This window comes from Anser brachyrhynchus, assembly GCF_964034855.1.
Source record: "Anser brachyrhynchus genome assembly, chromosome: 1".
Lineage (NCBI taxonomy): Eukaryota > Metazoa > Chordata > Aves > Anseriformes > Anatidae > Anser > Anser brachyrhynchus.
The window spans coordinates 119147161-119165051 of NC_137694.1; the positions used below are offsets into that span (position 1 = coordinate 119147161).

At 37.8% G+C, this 17891-nt stretch overlaps 1 protein-coding gene across 1 annotated transcript; it reads left to right on the top strand.

Annotated features, from left to right (window-relative positions):
* The first annotated feature begins 24 nt into the window (after positions 1–24).
* PWP2 (PWP2 small subunit processome component) lies at positions 25–17082 on the top strand. Its single transcript, XM_080576740.1, has 21 exons — positions 25–179; positions 280–392; positions 739–833; positions 1173–1272; positions 2266–2409; positions 2934–3069; positions 3585–3802; positions 5030–5173; positions 5810–5880; positions 6442–6578; positions 7526–7674; positions 8315–8462; positions 9683–9833; positions 10223–10403; positions 11317–11464; positions 12590–12698; positions 13146–13211; positions 13564–13782; positions 14790–14940; positions 15914–15988; positions 16168–17082. Exons 1-21 carry the CDS (start codon positions 162–164, stop codon positions 16322–16324), a joined length of 2730 nt encoding a protein of 909 aa, XP_080432866.1. The 5' UTR covers positions 25–161; the 3' UTR covers positions 16325–17082.
* Positions 17083–17891: the final 809 nt, after the last annotated feature.

Genomic DNA, 17891 nt, shown 5'->3' on the forward strand with positions numbered 1-17891 from the left:
ACCGTGCAGCGCCGGGGCTGTGGTCGCTGACGGGGACAGCGGGGAGGAGGAAAGGGAGGTGCGGGCTGCGGGCCCGCCTCCATGTTGCCGCCCGCCCGCCCCTCCAGCCGCATGCGCGGGCCGCCGGCCATTACACGCGGAGCTCGCGTGGGGCCGCCGCCATGAAGTTCGCCTACAGGGTGAGTGCCCGCAGCGGCTGCCCTCCCCTCCCTCAGGCTGCTCTGTTCCTCGGCTCTAACCGATCCCCTCTTCGGCTTCTTCCTTCTCCCCTCCTCGCAGTTCTCCGGCCTGCTGGGCACCGTGTACCGCCGCGGCAACCTCAGCTTCACCCGCGATGGCAGCGGCCTCGTCAGCCCCGTCGGGAACAGGATCTCCCTCTTCGACCTGAAGAAGTGAGCCAGCCCCGGCAGCGAGCGGTTTGCCTCCGGTTTAGGAGTTTAGCTTTCCTCGGCCTTGTCCTGTCTCTTACATACAACGCGGCCGAGAATGTCATCTGCCTTTTCCTATAGGGCAGATTGGGGTTGGTACTTGTTAAACTGGGATTCTGGTCAGGAGCCTCTCTTGCATCCTTGGTGTCTATCAAGTAATTACAGCAGCTAATTAAAATCTGGAAGGGTTTGCACCAAAGTTGCTTCAGCGGCTCTAATGCAGGCATCAAACCATCTCTCATTGATACCAGTGATGACTGACATTTCCCCATTCTTGCACTCAATTTGCTGTTTTGTCATTTTTTTGCAGTAATAAATGTGAAACGCTCCCATTGGCTACACGGCACAACATTGTGTGTGTGGGGCTTTCTCCAGATGGAAGTCTTGCCATACTGGTTGATGAAGGTACTTGCGCAAACAAGTTATTTCTTTCATAAAAGAATGAAGTAAAAATACCCTCTGAAGAGAAAAATATGCATTCAACCTAAAAACAAATTAGAAGTGCTCTGCTTTAAAAATTAAGTTAGAATTTTGGCAGAAAGTAACTTCGTTTACAGAACTTAGCATTTTTAAAATTAACTAGCAATTTTAATTTCATATGTCTTTATACATCATTGTACACGTTGTCTTGAAAAGTTTCTCAAGTACTTTTTTTTTAATAGGAAAAAACCCTAAGCTCCCTAGGGTTATGTTTGCTTTGAGGATTGAATAATTTCAATGTTCTTTCTTTTTCTGCCCTCACAGAGGGAGCTGCCTTGCTTGTCAGTTTGGTCGGTAAATCTGTGATACATCACTTCCATTTTCACAAGCCAGTGCACAGTGTCTCCTTTTCTCCTGATGGCAAGTAAGTAAAACGCGTGTACTTAAAACAAAATAGCAGAATTATTCCATAAAGTACTTGTAATTATTAAAACATTCTGACCAATCAGGAAATGATATTTACTAGTTAACATAGAAGAGATTTTGAGCTGTAACAGGACCACTTGATCAGTAAAGTTGAGCTGGGAAAAGAAGAGGAAAACCAAAGCTCGGAAAGTTGCCCATCACAGATGTTGTCTGTGGTGGAACTTTTAGCAACAGAAAATTCTCTATGAATCTTGCTGTCCTTCCATATTATAGGGAGAGTTAAAGAGCCCACGTGGGAAACAGTCAGTGCTGCAGAGTCACACGAGGGCACTCTTGGTGCAGTTCTGATGCTGACTTGGGTTTGTTGTCTCCTTTGGTAACATAGTGCTTTTTTTCATATCTCGTTTTAACTCTACGGTCACTGAGCCAAAGTGTGACATGAATGTGAGAGTTGTCAGAAGGGAGAGAGGAATAAGTACAGGCTTTCCTTCTGGTGCCATTTCTCAGTTTGATTAACTTAACGTGGTTGTGAATGAGTTTTTGCTTGGAAGTTGGGGTCACGGTTCTGACTGTTATACTGGCTACAGGGCTACATTAAAGGATATGTATGACAGGGATGCAGATGCATTGTGTTTGTGAAAGTGACCAATGTATGGAGGTGAAGGGAGGTTGAAATAGAATATCTTATTTTGGATGTTTGAACTTTACCTTCCTGTATAAGAACAAATGAATAAAAGTTTCGTTATTCAACCTGATTGATTTTTTCCAAAGGTTCTCTGTCTCTTTAATACACTTGCTCTTGAAGTTGAGGGATAATAGCTACCTGGAAATAATTTTTTTTGGTTTTGATTCTGATGTACTCTATCACTTCAGTAACACAGAAACCTTTTAACATTACAGTGTTTTGTTTTATTGCAGTCTGTACTGAAAAATCATTTATTTTAACAGCTTTGTGTGCGATTCTGCTTTTTTTTTTCCCCCTATATGACAGGAAATTTGTGATTACAAAAGACAATGTTGCTCTTATGTACCATGCTCCTGGGAAGAAACGAGAATTTAATGCATTTGTTCTGGACAAAACGTATTATGGTCCATATGATGAAACAACTTGTATTGACTGGACTGATGATTCCAAGTGAGTTGATAAACTGAAGCACTGTACGTCTGCTTGCATTGTTAACATTGTATGCATGTTACAGTCTACTTTCTTTGCTCTAAAGTATTTACTGGCTTTAAAAATTTGTTTATACTTTAATTGAATACTATATATATATATAACTATAAACTATATATATATAGTTATATATAGTTATATATAACTATAACTATATCTATATAACTATAAACACTGTAGCTAGGCAGAATAGAAAGTATGAAATAGACATGTATAAGGGAACAGCAATTCATTCTTGTTGAAAATGCCAAGTTATCCATAAAAGAAACAGATCTTGCAAGTATGGCTGACTTTCTGAATATATTTAATCCCGTATACCTTTGCTAGAGTTACTAACTTAAGTTAGCTTAACTTAAGTTAGCAACCCTTGTATGTAAAATTGCTGTTTAGGTGATGACTGTTGTCTTCCCATGCAGAATGTTCCCCACCCAGTGATGAGTCTGGCAAACCAGTGTTCTTAACTCAAATTGCCTTTTTTTTTGTAGATGTTTTGCAGTGGGAAGCAAGGACATGTCTACGTGGGTGTTTGGAGCAGAGCGATGGGCAAACCTGATCTATTACTCACTCGGAGGGCATAAGGATGTAATAGTAGCCTGCTTTTTTGAAGAGAACAGTCTAGACGTATGTACATAATGACGCTACATTCTTGAATTTTAATATTAAAAAAGCTGAGGTAAAGTCTTAGCTGTAGATAAGGATGCTGACTTTTCTGATATCAGAATTTTTAAAATATGTGGGTAGCGTTTCAGCTCATCAGCTATGAATTTACAATTCCTTGAATGTTTCAGGAAGTAAATGGTAAAAGGAGAGTAAGTTATTTAAAATCGCTCCTCTCAGAAATTACAATTTTAAATATGAAAAGAATAATCAGCTGTAACTCCAACTGGTAATAAAATTGCCTCTGGTCTTTTCAAAAATATTCTGAAGGCAGTGTAGAGTAAATCGCTACTTTCTCAGGACAACTGAATTTTCCAAACCTAATCATCTGGATTGCTAGAGGGCTAAGTAAAATATAATTCCAGTAATGGAGTGCAGACTCGTTATCCCTTCTGTAGTTCTGTAGTCATTCTAACAGGGCAGCAGATTTAAAAACATCTGTTACATAATAATCATATGTTTCTGTGTTTGTATTCTAGCTGTACACAGTTAGCCAGGATGGAGCTCTCTGTGTGTGGCAGTGTGATACAGAGCTTGATGGTTTGAAGCCCATGCCTCCTAAAGAAGCTAGGAAAAAGAACAAAATAAAAGAAGATGAAGAGTTTCTTGAGGAATCTAAGGGTGAAGAAATTCATGGAAAAGCCCATCCAAATGAACAGGAGATTAGAGAGAAAGTTAAATATTCACGTATTGCAAAGTAAGTGATTTTCAGTTTTCCAAAGACAGAGTTTTTGTGGGAGTCTGCCACATTGGGCTTTTTCTCCATTTATTCAAATCCAAGTAATGTAAAACTCTGCTCAGGATTTAGAAATTTACTGTAAATCCCACAATAAATAGTTTCGGTAGAACGTCCATTTGTCTTACCTTGACTGCATGAAAGGCAATACCTTCGGAATAACAGGTCAGTATTATTTTGTTAATGTAAGCAATACTGACTTATGGTGTATGCTTTATTGTTTGAAATGCATAAAAAAAAAAGGGTAATGAGATCAGTACGGTATCCTCTAGCTAAGTCTAGAGGTGACAGAAATGTTTGGTAAATATAGCTGGTAATGAGAGCTCATCAGCCTTTTTGGTGAACTACCTAGAGATGCCTTTCTGAAGTGTCTCCCTGTCTATCCACATCAATTGAGATGTGTTTTAAAAAGAAAAATTCAGTCTGAAGATAGCTGTAGCATTTAGCTTTGCTGGAAGAACGATTATGTTCATAGGCAATCCCTAGTCAATGACAATGGAGTGAGGGGGAGAGGGGATTCTGGAAAGGGAAATCTGGGTACACCTGGCATCAGACTTCTCCTCTCAGTCTCTCTGACTGTAAAGGAAAGTACCCTACCCCAGCCTGCGTTGGAATTAGCCTCTGTGAACATCGTTTCCAAGCAGCGAAGGAATTTGGAATATACAACTGTTAAAGTTCAGATGCTCTTTTATTTGACCATTATGTGGTGCTTACCAGTTTAAGTCCAGTAAGAGCTACAGCTACAAAGAAACTTAGAAAACCTTCTTCACTAGGCATACAGCATTTATGACTGTTGCCTCTGTAAGAGGCTCACATATAGAAGGATAACCACTTACTTCTTGAAAGCTGTATGTGATGTTCAGAAACAAAGGCACAGCGCATTTCCTTTGATGTTAACTTTAGTCCCTTTCATTGTATGTGGCATCATTGTGGTGTCACTTCTTACAAGATTACTGTAGCAGTTGTAAACATTCAGAAAAAGGAAGGGAAGGGAATTAGCTTTTTACAAGCTATATGAAATACATTTACATGTATATATTTATATACTATTAAAAAATTTCCAGAAATAGTCCTTTTGAGTTTTATTGTAGGATATTTTCAAAATACTTGACCTATATTGAAATGCAACTATAACATCATACTTTTATTTTGCATTCAGTTTGCTTCTCTTATTTCTTTGATGCCCAGGTATTTTTTCAATAAAGAGGGAGATTTTAATAACCTGACATCTGCAGCTTATCACAAGAAAACACACCTCTTGGTCACCGGTTTTGCTTCTGGAGTCTTTCACCTCCACGAGCTTCCAGATTTCAATCTAATCCATTCCTTGAGGTGAGGTGTATGGGGTTGCAGTGGGTGGTTGGTTGACTTGGTTTGGGAATAAGGTCTGTTATGTTTTGTTTGTTTGTTTTTGGTTTGGTGTGGTTCTTTGTTTTTTTCTTTGTTTGAGAAAACGCTGTCTTTAGTAGTGAAGGAGGAGTATCAGAGCAGAAGGATCTTCATAGCAAATACAGCTGATACCTGGAAAAGAAGAAAGTTCTGCATATTGAAAATATCTATAAATTGTCTCTAATTTGAAAAATAACAATATTTTTCCATTGCTGTATGATGCTAGCTAAAGAATGCGTTATTTCTGTGTACAAAAAAAACCAAACAAACAAAAAACAAACAAACAAACAAAAAAAACAGGTTTACTTTCTTGAATTCAGAGTTTTACTCTGTTACTACCAAGTATGTATTTGTTTGGGATATTGATATTCTGTCTTTATTACAAATAAGGCAATATTGCCCATTTAATGTCATCTAGTATAATGAAAGAGCTTATATGATACTTTTGATGTTACAGGGATACAGAAAATTCAGTAATCAAAGATCATGCCTGAACAGAAAAAATAAACTATGGTTTCTCAGATTTGAAGTTTTATCACATAAGGCTCGACAATGCAAATAATGGATAATTTTCTTTAGTATTTCAGATCAAAGGATAGCTTCTATTTCTATCAACTGTACTGGTGACTGGATTGCCTTCGGATGTTCAGGTTTGTAAATTTTTTTGGTCTGTGGTCATGGAAAATGAGGAATGTCGTGGGCATACAAGTCCAAAGTCTGCCTGTCCTTCTTGAATCCAAATGTTAAAATTTTGCTAATAATTTATAGTCTCATCTCCATAGTGTCTGGCATGTAAAGCACGTATCCCTAATCAAATTGTCCTCACAGAGTTCTTGTGATTCAGGGATATCTACAGTATCAAAGATGAAAAATGCAAAATGAACAAACGATGTAAACATGAAGACAGAGTTCCATCCTAGCACATTTCAGATTTTTGGCTGTTTATCAGCATGCATCTATCTGTTTATTACCAAAAGCAAGTTAATAGCATTGTGGTTGTAGTAGTGAGGATGTTAAGCCAAGTAACCTTGAACTTTTAAAATGAAAATGACTTGTATTAGGACTGATATATGCATAATGGAACCTGTTTGCATCAGCTTTTTTTTTTCTTCTTTCTTCAGTTGTTCGATGCAAGTATGTGATTTTTGGCTTGCAATTGCAGGTTCCCATCATTGGATTCATAATTCTGGTTAATTCTTACTTATCTACAGGTTTGGGTCAGCTCCTGGTATGGGAATGGCAAAGTGAGTCCTATGTGCTGAAGCAGCAGGGCCATTTCAACAGCATGGTTTCGTTGGCATATTCTCCAGATGGACAATACATAGTAACTGGAGGGGAGGATGGAAAAGTAAGTCTGACAGTAGTATTGAAATATGATTTTAAGTTTTAAAAAGATAGAATGGAAATTCAAGCTCTTACGATGTGGAAAGCTCTGTTACCATAACCGGTACATATTTTTTTCTTAAAAAAAAAAAAAGGCAAGGAGAAAAAAATACAACCTTATTTTATGTTTTGATTTTCCTCTGCACAGCATATATATTTTGACGTGTTATTATTGGTATCCTCTGCAGATTGCATCACTTATGCATTTTAGCAGCTCTTTTTTAATACAGTTGCAGTAAGAGAAAAAGATCAAATTAATCAAATGTTAATTTACATCCGTTTGTGGTAGTTCCGTGATACATGGAGATGAATGAATTTTCAGTCACCCAAATTCATGCCCTTTTATTAATTGATTTTAATGGGAAATTTACTTCAACTTACTTACAAAAGTGCAATTTCTGAACAGCTTCTTCTGCAATGCCCAGTTGGAGAAGCTTGCTATTTAAAAGAAAAATGACCTCATAGTATTGAAATGGAAGGCTAGGTGTACAAGATACAAGTACTTTCTTTGAAGGACATTTTGTAGATTAAGCCCAAAATTACATGGGATTTTGAAGATTAATCCCAAAAACATAAATGTGACAAAGATAGTATCTTGTCACAATCAGGAGCTTTGACAGGAAAAAAGAGACCTGCCACTTGCTAGTTTTCATTTAAAATTAACTTTGTTTCAAAAATGTTTTCACTGTCTCCACTTAGATTTCCTCGTTGTATATTTGCCTTTAAGGGTCTAATGATAAGCTGTGGTGCTGTTTGCCTCACTTGCATAGAATTCCTACCAACTGGATTGAAAGTCGCTTATGCTACTGCAGAGTTGTAGGGCTAACTTTTCTTTACTCTTCTACTGTCTAATCCTTTCTTACTGAACCAAGGATAGAGATTTTAGGAAGGCTTCTCTCATCTCTCTTGCAGGTGAAAGTGTGGAACACTTCAAGCAGCTTTTGTTTCGTCACTTTTACAGACCATACCAGCGGCGTAACTGCTGTAACTTTTACTTCCAGTGGCTATGTCATTTTGAGCGCTTCCCTGGATGGAACAGTGCGGGCCTTTGATCTGCACAGGTAACTTATCATAAAGCTTTTGTTTATCATTTAGTCTTCATCCCTCACATCCCAAAATGCAGGAAACTACCGATTGCTGGTTTCAAGATCAGGTTGCACAAATGTGAATGTTGCTGTATTGATTCTTGGTTCAGCCTTTGATTCAGACTCGGATAGTAACTAGGAATCCTGCCATTCCATCCAGTTCTTATGAACAAAATTCTGGAAGAACTTTACTCAGAGAAGCTGGAAATCCAGTAAGATCATTCTTTGCCTTTACTGTTCAGACAGGAGGAAGGCACCTGTCTAACAATGTTTGCCATAGTTACAGTGGTTGAGCCATTAGAATACAACTGTGTACATGACTGGATGTGTAAACAAGCCTGTGTTATCTGAATAGACATACCCTGTGTAAAAGAAGACAGCTCTTCTGTTTTGAGTATTTTGGGCTGTTATTTCTGCAGAATTAGTAGTAGTATTTTGAGTCTTGGAATCATGCTGTGGTGTCGCATGTCATTTTATATAATTTTTTTTAATGTAGATTGCTTAAAAGACTTAAAAAGAATTTCATTTTACGTGTTAAAAAAATAGAAATGTATAAAATGTGTGTTTAAATCTACCTGAAATGTTTTTTTGCAATTTATTTTCATTTTTACAACAGATACCGTAATTTCCGTACCTTTACTTCTCCACGACCAAGTCAGTTCTCTTGTTTAGCCGTGGACTCCAGTGGTGAGATTGTGTCAGCTGGTTCCCAGGATTCCTTTGAAATATACATCTGGTCCATGCAGAGTGGGAGGTTGTTAGATGTAAGGACTCACAATGTTGGAGTACTTGAAGTTAACACAGATAAGATGCATCGTGGTGATACTAAGTAACTTTGCGATTAGTTGGAGGGCTTTAATACACTTTAATGAAGTGTTTTGTGTTTGTATTTAAGAAATGGAGCAAAGGAACGCTGTTTCCAGAAACCTTTGATTTATTTCATTGAACTTATCCTGTATTTCTGTGGGAAATAGTTTTCCGAAGTTTTGAGTCATGAGCTCTTTCTAGCTGCTGAAGTAACACAAGTATTGCTGAGGTATTGCAGTGCTATGACACGGTAACAGTGTCTCATTACTCTACTAGTTGTTTAGAGATGTTCTTTTCTACATGTTTTGTAGAAATGAAGAAATTGTAGGTGCTATCCTAAGATCAGTACAGATTCCACGGACAGTTTCCCTGGTGTAGAGTAGAGACATGATTTTTTGTATAGGTATTTAATGTGGAGGTTGAGAAAACTATTAATTTAAATCTCTCTGTTGTTTTGGTGATAGTTTTAAATATATTCTCTGCAGAGTACAATTAAATTATTAAATAATAGAGAGGGACACTGTCATTTGCTGTTTTCAGTTCTTAAGCATTAATGTATGTCTGATGGCCAAGTAGATGAACTCAGCAATTTTTACGTTAATTTGGTGCAGGTGGTGAATACAGAGCATTGATGCTATCTCTGCATATACTTGAGTGGATTTTCAGAGTTTTGGGTTTAGTTCCTTTGCATGATTTGTGCTGAGACGAGTGGGAGCTCCATGCTTGAAAAAATTGTATTACTCTTATTCACAGTTTTTGTTAGTGTGTTTTCTTAAATGTTTTCAGTTGAAGGACATCTTGAATTCTCAGTTCAATGACTTGTTTTTTCACAGTTGCTCTCCTTCTGATAAGAAAGGGAAAAAAAAAAAGCTCCCTATGTCTCCTATGTCTTAGTCTCTCTACAGACAATGTGTGTAATAAGAGTGGTTATAGATGCCTATGCAGTGGTAGCACTGCAGTGAATTCAGTTTTTTAACTTCTGAAAATAAAAAGTTGAGAATGTAATGTATCATTCCACACAATCTGTAATGTATCATTCCACATGTCCAAAATTTACTGCGAGTATGCGTGGACAACTTAGGCATAGTTTAATAGCTACATTTAGAGTTTGTTGATTACAAACTATATGAACTTCGGTTTCTCTTACCTAATTCTATGTTATCTTTCCTTTTATTAGGTTTTAGCAGGTCATGAGGGCCCCATCAGCAGTTTGTCCTTTAACCCAGTGAAGTGTGTTCTGGCGAGCGCCTCTTGGGATAAAACAGTCAAGTTATGGGATATGTTGGACAGCTGGAGAACTAAGGAGACACTAATGTTGAACTCAGATGGTAATTTTTATTTCGTCTTATATCAAATATAAAATATTATCAGAAATGATACAACGACTGAATGAAAAACAGAAAGTGTCAAATACAGACAGATGTTTTTCTTACTAATGAAAACAAAAAGTTTAGATAGTTCTCTATAGCACTGTTAACAGTGCAAGGAATCTGTCTTATATATAACCAGCTCTAGCTTTATAATTAGCTAAACATTTGTATTTTGTTCAGAGAAGAAGTGCTGTCACACTTGTTAATCTTTATCTTTTTCTGGTAGCTGATGAAACACTAGAAAAATATAGGGTGTTTTGTTTTTTTTTTCTCCAGGAAAAACATAGTCTTTTTCTCTAGAAAAAGTATCCAACTGTACTTTTAACCATTAATTAAATTTTTTGCAGTTCTTGTTGTTGCTTTCCGTCCTGATGGCAAGGAGCTTGCAGTTGCTTCTCTGAATGGACAGATAACATTTTGGGATCACGAAAATGCAGTGCAAGTTGGCTCAATTGAGGGAAGACATGATCTCCAGATGGGAAGGAAGGAGCTTGATAAAATAACTGCCAAACAATCAGCCAAGGGGAAGTAAGTAATTGAGACAGCAGTTGAAAAGAGGGTGCCACACTGGCTTTTGCTTTTGGGCTATTTTCTTCCAGATGTTTTTTACATGAAGATTTCAGATTGCATCTGCCATTCAAATATTTTGATTCTGACATTGGGTTTTAAAAGACTACGTGTGTTGACATCTGGGCGGACCCTTTTTATCTTTTGTCGTGTCAACCCACTGATAACAATATCATTCTGATCATCTGTTCTTTTTCATCAGTTACAAGCTTGCATTGCTTGCGTAGTATTAAGATTCTCATGACAGTTACTCATTTGACAAATGTGATAGGTCATTTTAAGTGGATATCTCAATTTGTAAATATTAGTATGTAACTATCAGTGTGTAGAAACTGATACTTTTTTAAAAATAAATGTAAATAAGCTGTGGGTATATTACAGGTTACTAAGTACATGAAGTAATTTTTAAAGGCAAGTTGAATTTAGATGCTGTCAGAAAGTCTAACATAGAAGTCTGGTATTTCATTCTTCTCTTTTTCCCCTGGTGCCCACCTACACAAAACAGCATATTTTTTGGTGATGAGCGCAACCACCTTCTCTTTAAAACATGCCATGACATTTTTTCCCCTCTCTCTTACACCATCCTTAGTGTTGCACAAGGTCCAACTAAGTGCTCATTTGTTGATTTGCAACTGTGCGTAAAAAGTTACGGAAGTATTTCAAAAAGTCGTTGGAGTTTTAAATTGTTTTTTGTTCATATATTGTAAAGTACCAAAAGTAGTTGCTTGTAGTAAAATGGTTTTATATGTTAATGATATGTGAATGAAGATTCCACTTTTTCAATGAAATTATTTCTTTTCTGTCTTGACACTGTACTCGTCTTTTGGCTCAGATGTGGCAATAAAATTAACTACTTTCTCTTTTTCTTTACCAGATCTTTTACTACTCTGTGTTACTCAGCGGATGGTCAGTCTATTCTGGCAGGTGGATTATCAAAATTTGTCTGCATATATAACGTGAAAGAACAGATTCTTATGAAAAAATTTGAGATCTCATGCAACTTATCTTTAGATGCAATGGAGGTATGTGATTATAGGAGCCAGTCTCCCCCCGTCCCTCCCCCCAAAAACTTGGATTTTTGGTGTGACACCTAATTTAAATGCCGTTCATGAATATTTTGTTAATCGTGGGTTCATTTTCTTTGTTTTGTGCAGAGGTCTGTAAGAATTTATTTCTTAGAAAACAAAAATAATTCCTTAATTTTAACTAAAACCTTGCCAGACTGCAGTGTGTCTGTATTAAATGTGCAGAATTTTTAAGCATAATTAAGTCAACTGGCAGTTACCTTAAAATTAATGAGATAATACAAAAATTCAAGTGACTGATATTTTGTGCTAAGCTCACTTTCCCCATGGGTCAGTTGCTTGTGTTGGCAAAGAAATGAAAGGAGTTGACAGCAGACGCAGGGAGATATCATTGCATTTTACAGATGCTGTTTCCGAACAGTGCCAAACTCAAAAATAAGGTCCTTTAAAATGAATAATGAAAAACATTGGAAGAAAAAAAATTCCAGTAAGACTTGCTAACATCTCCTTACCTGGAAGAATGATGAATGCTCTGGTGTTCGTGTCAGGTTATATTTGACTGTGGTACAAACATGTTTTTTGGCAACAATGGTTTGTGAAACAGCCTACATTTCTTTGCTGACCTTTATTGTGCCAGCATAGTTTAAAAGGATACCAGGAGTGAAACAGCTGGAAAAGAATCTTGGAGGGGAAGGTGTTTAAAAATTGGGGGTGGGAGGCATTCAAAAGCATAATTTTTATAGCTGGCTGACTACGTGGCCATTAGTATTAGCACAATAAGATTATGGAAGCTGAAGGGGAGGAAAAGCAAGACTGCATTCGAGGAAGTGGTGCCCCTCTTACGTAGAACAGTATTTAATAATGTCAAGCCACAATCTGAACCGAGTTTTGTTATTGTGAGGCCATAAGAATGAAGCAGCCTGATTCTTATCTGTGGTTGGCCTGCTACTGTGAAATGATCACTTTTCTCCATGACTTTGGAAGAAATTACAAAGAAATTTTGGAATAAATTGCAAAGAAATAATCACTAAATGATTCCTGAATGTTATGGAGCATTGTTAGTGTTAACAGGTGTTTGAGAGGAGATCGAGTGCAGTGAATGGAACTTCTGTGTTTTTCCAGGAATACTTAGATCGGAGAAAAATGACTGAATTTGGCAGCATGGCTCTGATTGATGAAGGGGCTGGAGATGAAGATGGTGTTGCTATTCCTCTTCCTGGAGTAAAAAGAGGTATGGCTTTTGGCCTTGCTGTCTTGTTACTGGTCTTGTGTGGATCAAAGCGTTTGACCAGCGTAGATACCAGCTGTGAAGGCTTTGAATTGTCCAGCTCACTTTTTTGGTTTATTTGAATGGTCTGTGGCTACAGAGACCTGTTACACAAGAATTCCAGATTCTGCTGAATGTGGAACCCATGAGGCCCACTTTTATTTTCCAGTTGCTTGCTTTTCCTCTGATCTCTAATCACAGCAAAATTCAGTCCCACTACTTCATTTAGCTTATTTTAGCTCTAAGATCTCCTGGACAAGTACTGTCTGTTACTTTCCATGTCTTTTAACGATGCCAAGTTTTGACATGTTTCAGATTTTTTGGCGTAGTGATAACAGCACAGTTAGAGTGAATAGGTAGACCATGAACATTTGGTGGATGTATTAAACCACTTTTCAACTTTTCTTGTAGGTGACATGAGTTATCGACGCTTTAAACCAGAAATAAGAGTGACTTGCCTGCGATTCTCTCCTACAGGTGAGTATTGATGATGAATTTTTTCTTCCATATAAAACAAGCAAAATAGTAGAACAACGGAGGAGTAATAATGAAGTGCAAATGCCTTTGGAGATGGTCTCTCCAGATACTACACAGTGTTGGTGGGTTAGTAGTCCAGTCTCTTGTGCAGTGGGTAACTGGCAAACTTAAGCACATACTGCTTTCAGCTGGTATTTTTCACAAGCATTGTCATTGCTGATGAGTTCTTCATTGCACTATTTTCTGTCTTACAATCTTGTAAGCAGTGAGGAGTCATTTCTTTGTCATTACTCTTGTGCTTCCATCCTAGAAGGCTCAGCTTTGTTCTTAAAAACTGTTTCTTCTTTTCTAGGGCGAAGCTGGGCAGCCACCACCACAGAGGGTCTTCTTATCTATTCACTGGACTCTGGGCTGATTTTTGATCCTTTTGAGCTAGATATTGATGTCACACCCAGCAATATACGCAAAACACTGCATCAGAAGGAATACGCTATGGCTATCATCATGGCCATCAAGCTGAATGAAAAGAAGTTAATTCAAGAGGTTATAGAGGCTGTACCTAGTGATGAAGGTAAGTGGGTCTTCCATGAAATTTGACTGAGCTAATTGTTAGCAGAGATGTGTAAGCCAAATAAGGTGAAGTGTAAAGGGCAAAGTTCAGCTCTGAGGAGGAAATAAAAAAGTTAAAATATTCAAGGACTTGAGTCTTTTTACTGTAGCTGAAGACAGTGAGAGAGGAAAGGATGATCTTTTGTTAAAAAAAAAAAAACACAAAAAAAACCAGACCTTTTGGTGTTAACTGATGTTACAGTTTTACCAATCTACTGCATGGTCACCTAGTGACTTTTGAACATGGAATGTGATCAGGTCCGAATTCATGTAACATTTTTGGATGTCACTTCTCAGAATGTGCTTGATGTTAGAGGGGCTTAGCAAGTATGCCTCTGTGATGAAGATGGTCAACGGGATACTGGACTATAAAGTAGTCAGCATCTTGAGGGAAGTGATTGGTCTCTTCTGTGAGACCATTACGGTGTCCAGTTCTGAGCATTCTGATACAAGACTGATATTGATGTTCTGGAGCATCGAATGGAGGGCTTGGAAAGTTACTAGAGGGTCGGAGTACATGACAGCTGAGGGGAAGCTGGGAGAGCTGCATTTGTTCAGTCTTTGGAAGAGAGGACGCCAAGGGAGGATATTTTTACTGTCTTAAAGTGCCTAACAGGGTGTTAGAAGGCAGAGCCAGATGTAGAGGTGCACAATGATAAAAGAAAAGCATAAACTAATGTAAATATGCACATCATCGAGGATTGTGTTCATGCAAACCAAACAGATTTTAAGTTAACTGATTTCTTTCTTTTAAATACAGTAACGGTTGGAAGGCCAAAAGAGGAGAAACATGCTTCCTGAGAGGCTGTGCCCTGAAATACGATATTAAATATCAAATAGTTGCCCAGACATTGCTCTCTTCTCCTTATTCTTTCTTCTAGTCTCTTTCATGTTATTCTAAATAGTAATTCAACACTAATGTGCATATGTATTTTGTTTTGTTTGCTTTTTGTTTTCCTATTTGCACAGTTGAGGTTGTCTGCTCATCACTCCCAGATCTGTACGTGGAGAAGGTGTTGGAGTTCCTGGCCTCTGCCTTTGAGATATCTTGTCACTTAGAGTTCTATCTTATTTGGGCTCATAAGTTGCTCATGCTGCATGGACAGAAATTAAAAACAAGGTGAGCTCTTGTGAAAGTCAAAAAGCTGACAAGCATTTTAAAATACCTGTCAGTTTAGGACTTTCCATTGACAATTACTAGCATTCTGGATAGATGTGTACACGATATTTGAAACTACTTTACCAACCGGCGTATGTGAGATTTGGAATGCGTGATAGGGTTTGTGAGGGTAAATTATGTTTTTCAAACATTGAAGGTAAAACTTCCCATAGCTTTCTTAGCCTGTACATGCATAAAGATTTGAAGAGTGTTAGTACGAACTTGTGAACTGTGTTTTTAAACTATTATATATGTTAAATATAACTGAAAGATAATGAGCAGGTACTGACTGCATTTTGTAGACTTAGCTTGTGATTATAGCATGCACTGTGGCTTGTTTATGCTTTGCCTTCCTACATAATTCTTCACAACCGTCTGGGCCTGTCCTGTGAATTATGTTCAGCCTACCTTTACTACAGAGTTTATGGACATCTTGAAACAAAATTAGGCAAATAAGGGGTTTGATAGCAAGTGAGAGGTAGGGAGTCATCTGAGACAGAGTCCTGCAGGTTAAAATAACGGTGCACTGTGTAACTCTATCTTTGCCTCAGCATCGGTACTGGTTGAGTGATTGAAATGATGAGAACAAACTTTATGCTTTTGTGTCTGTAGAAGCAGAGCGTTTAAAACAAACTCTTAGTTCTTTGGAAAGTAATGTAGTACTTGGAAGAAACTGTGGTCATTACAGGAAGCACAACTAGTTCTTCATGTTGCAGCTGGACATTAGAAAAAAAAATCGGCAATAAATTTTATTGAGTATAATCATCGGCACAATCAAAAGCAAAAAGCTTTTGTTTGTTTCATGTTGACTTTTAAATACAAACATTTTAGGGTAACGTGCATGCTTGTTAAAATTTTGAGAATATAGAACAGTTAGAGGTTGCCCCATGGAAATATAGATCGCACTGCAAGTTGTGTATTTTCTCCCTTTAAGGTCACAGAAGCTGCTACCTGTGATACAGTTCCTTCAGAAAAGTATCCAGCGACATTTTGAAGATGTTTCCAAGCTGTACGTATTGTTATATTTAACAGCTTCAACCAAATCCTGTAGTGTGGAGTAATCTGCAGGATGATAGTTCAGTATTAGAAGTTTCAAGACTGTCTTCTTTCAAACATGTCTTCTTTAGAGGTATACTTTAGGAGAAAAATGGAATCTTGTTTCTAACATGTTCCTGTTTATTTTTACAGCTGTGAATGGAATATCTACAATATTAAATATGCACTGGCCATTTCACAACAGCGAGGCATGAAACGTCTGGCAGAAACATCAGTAGATGAAGAAGAGTCGGAGTCTGACAGTGATTATCTTATGCAAGAAGTTCATAAAGACAGTTTGAGTTCCTAGTGACTCTTCACGGGAGGGAGAAAACCTAAGACAAAGGGGATTTATGCAGTGGTATTCACTGAGACTGAGTGGCCCTCATAGTGGCATAATTTAACTCTTTTTAAACAGTGTGAATGGAGTTATGTGTGAGTTACAGTAACGGGAAAAATTTGGGATAAAATGCCATCCATGGTATACTTTGTGTAGCCTTTGGCCATAACACCAATGATTTGCTTGACAGCATCGATTCAGTTTTTTATTGTTCCTGGTTTCAGGTAACAAGAAATGCTTTCTTTATTTAAAAACACATTGTATATAGATCAAAGATCATGCATTATTTGTAATAAAGTCTTGTCATACTTTGAGGTGGACTTTCTTAACCATGTTTTTATATCATTTTTAACTGGAAGGCTACATATTGCTCGCAACTTGTTAGATTTTTTTTTTCAAATTGGTATTAATACATGCATGTCATGTTGTTGGACCACTGTGTTAGTAGTAAGCGTACCCATTTTTCTTGTTTCTGTAACTTTCAAAACTGATGCAGTTCCAAGAATAAGGATAAGTGGTATATCCCTAACAATGATTATGGGAACAAAGTTACTGTGCTGCACAACTTCTGCAGGGGTTTAATTAATAATCTGTTAAACTGTAGTAAAACTTTGGTTGGAAATTGCCAACTCAGTGTAACTTAAACTATAAGAGAATGTTACAAATGTTTCTCATAAAAGCCCTTTCTTGTCTTTTTTTTTTTAATATATAAAAGTTTATTAACATAATCTGGAACTTCAGTTTTCTTTGTCCTTGTGAATTGGTACAGGAATTGCTCAATAATGATGTTGAGGTTCTGAAGGCAAAGAACCATATCCATGTTTGTGTTGCTTTCAAGCCATATGCTGACACGACTTTGTTAGTGAACACACTGCACGAGGAAGATGTGGACCTGTTAGAGCAAGTCCAGAGGTGGGCTACAAAGATGATCAGAGGGCTGGAGCACCTCTCTTGTGAAGAAAGGCTGAGAGCTGGGGCTGTTCAGCCCGGAGCAGAGAAAGCTTCAGGGAGACCTCATTGCGACCTTTCAGTACCTAAAGAGGTCTTACAAAAAAGGTGGAGAAGGCCTCTTTAGTGGGGTAGATAATAATAGGACAAAGGGGAATGACCTTAAACTAAAAGAGGATAGATGTAAACCAGATGTTAGGTGGAAAGTCTTCATTATAAGGGTAGTGAGGCACTGAAACACCTTGCCAAGAGAAGTGAATGCCCCATCCCTGGAAGTGTTCAAGGTCGGGCTGGATGGGGCCTTGGTCAGCCTGATCTGGTGGGTGGCATCCCTGCCTATGGCAGGGGGGTTGGAATTAGATGATCTTTAAAGTCCCTTCCAGACCAAGCTGTTCTATGATAATGCAAATAATGAGACAGAATTGTTTTACTTTCTTCGGTGTATTCTGTTCTGGATTTGTTATTTTCATGATCATTGCAATATTTCGGTGTTTCGGCATTGTGAAGGAGTTGCTGGGCTGGAGAGATGCTTGTGGAACATTATCTGTGGAACTGAGGTTTTCCACCTCGCTGCCTCCTTTCCTCCACC

What these genes read in the sequence shown, in the direction of transcription:
- PWP2 (XM_080576740.1), top strand. An exon ending in TCCCTCTTCGACCTGAAGAA is followed by an intron (nt 393 to 738) that starts GTGAGCCAGCCC and finishes ATTTTTTTGCAG; the next exon opens with TAATAAATGTGAAACGCTCC. An exon ending in CCTGCGATTCTCTCCTACAG is followed by an intron (nt 13,212 to 13,563) that starts GTGAGTATTGAT and finishes CTTCTTTTCTAG; the next exon opens with GGCGAAGCTGGGCAGCCACC.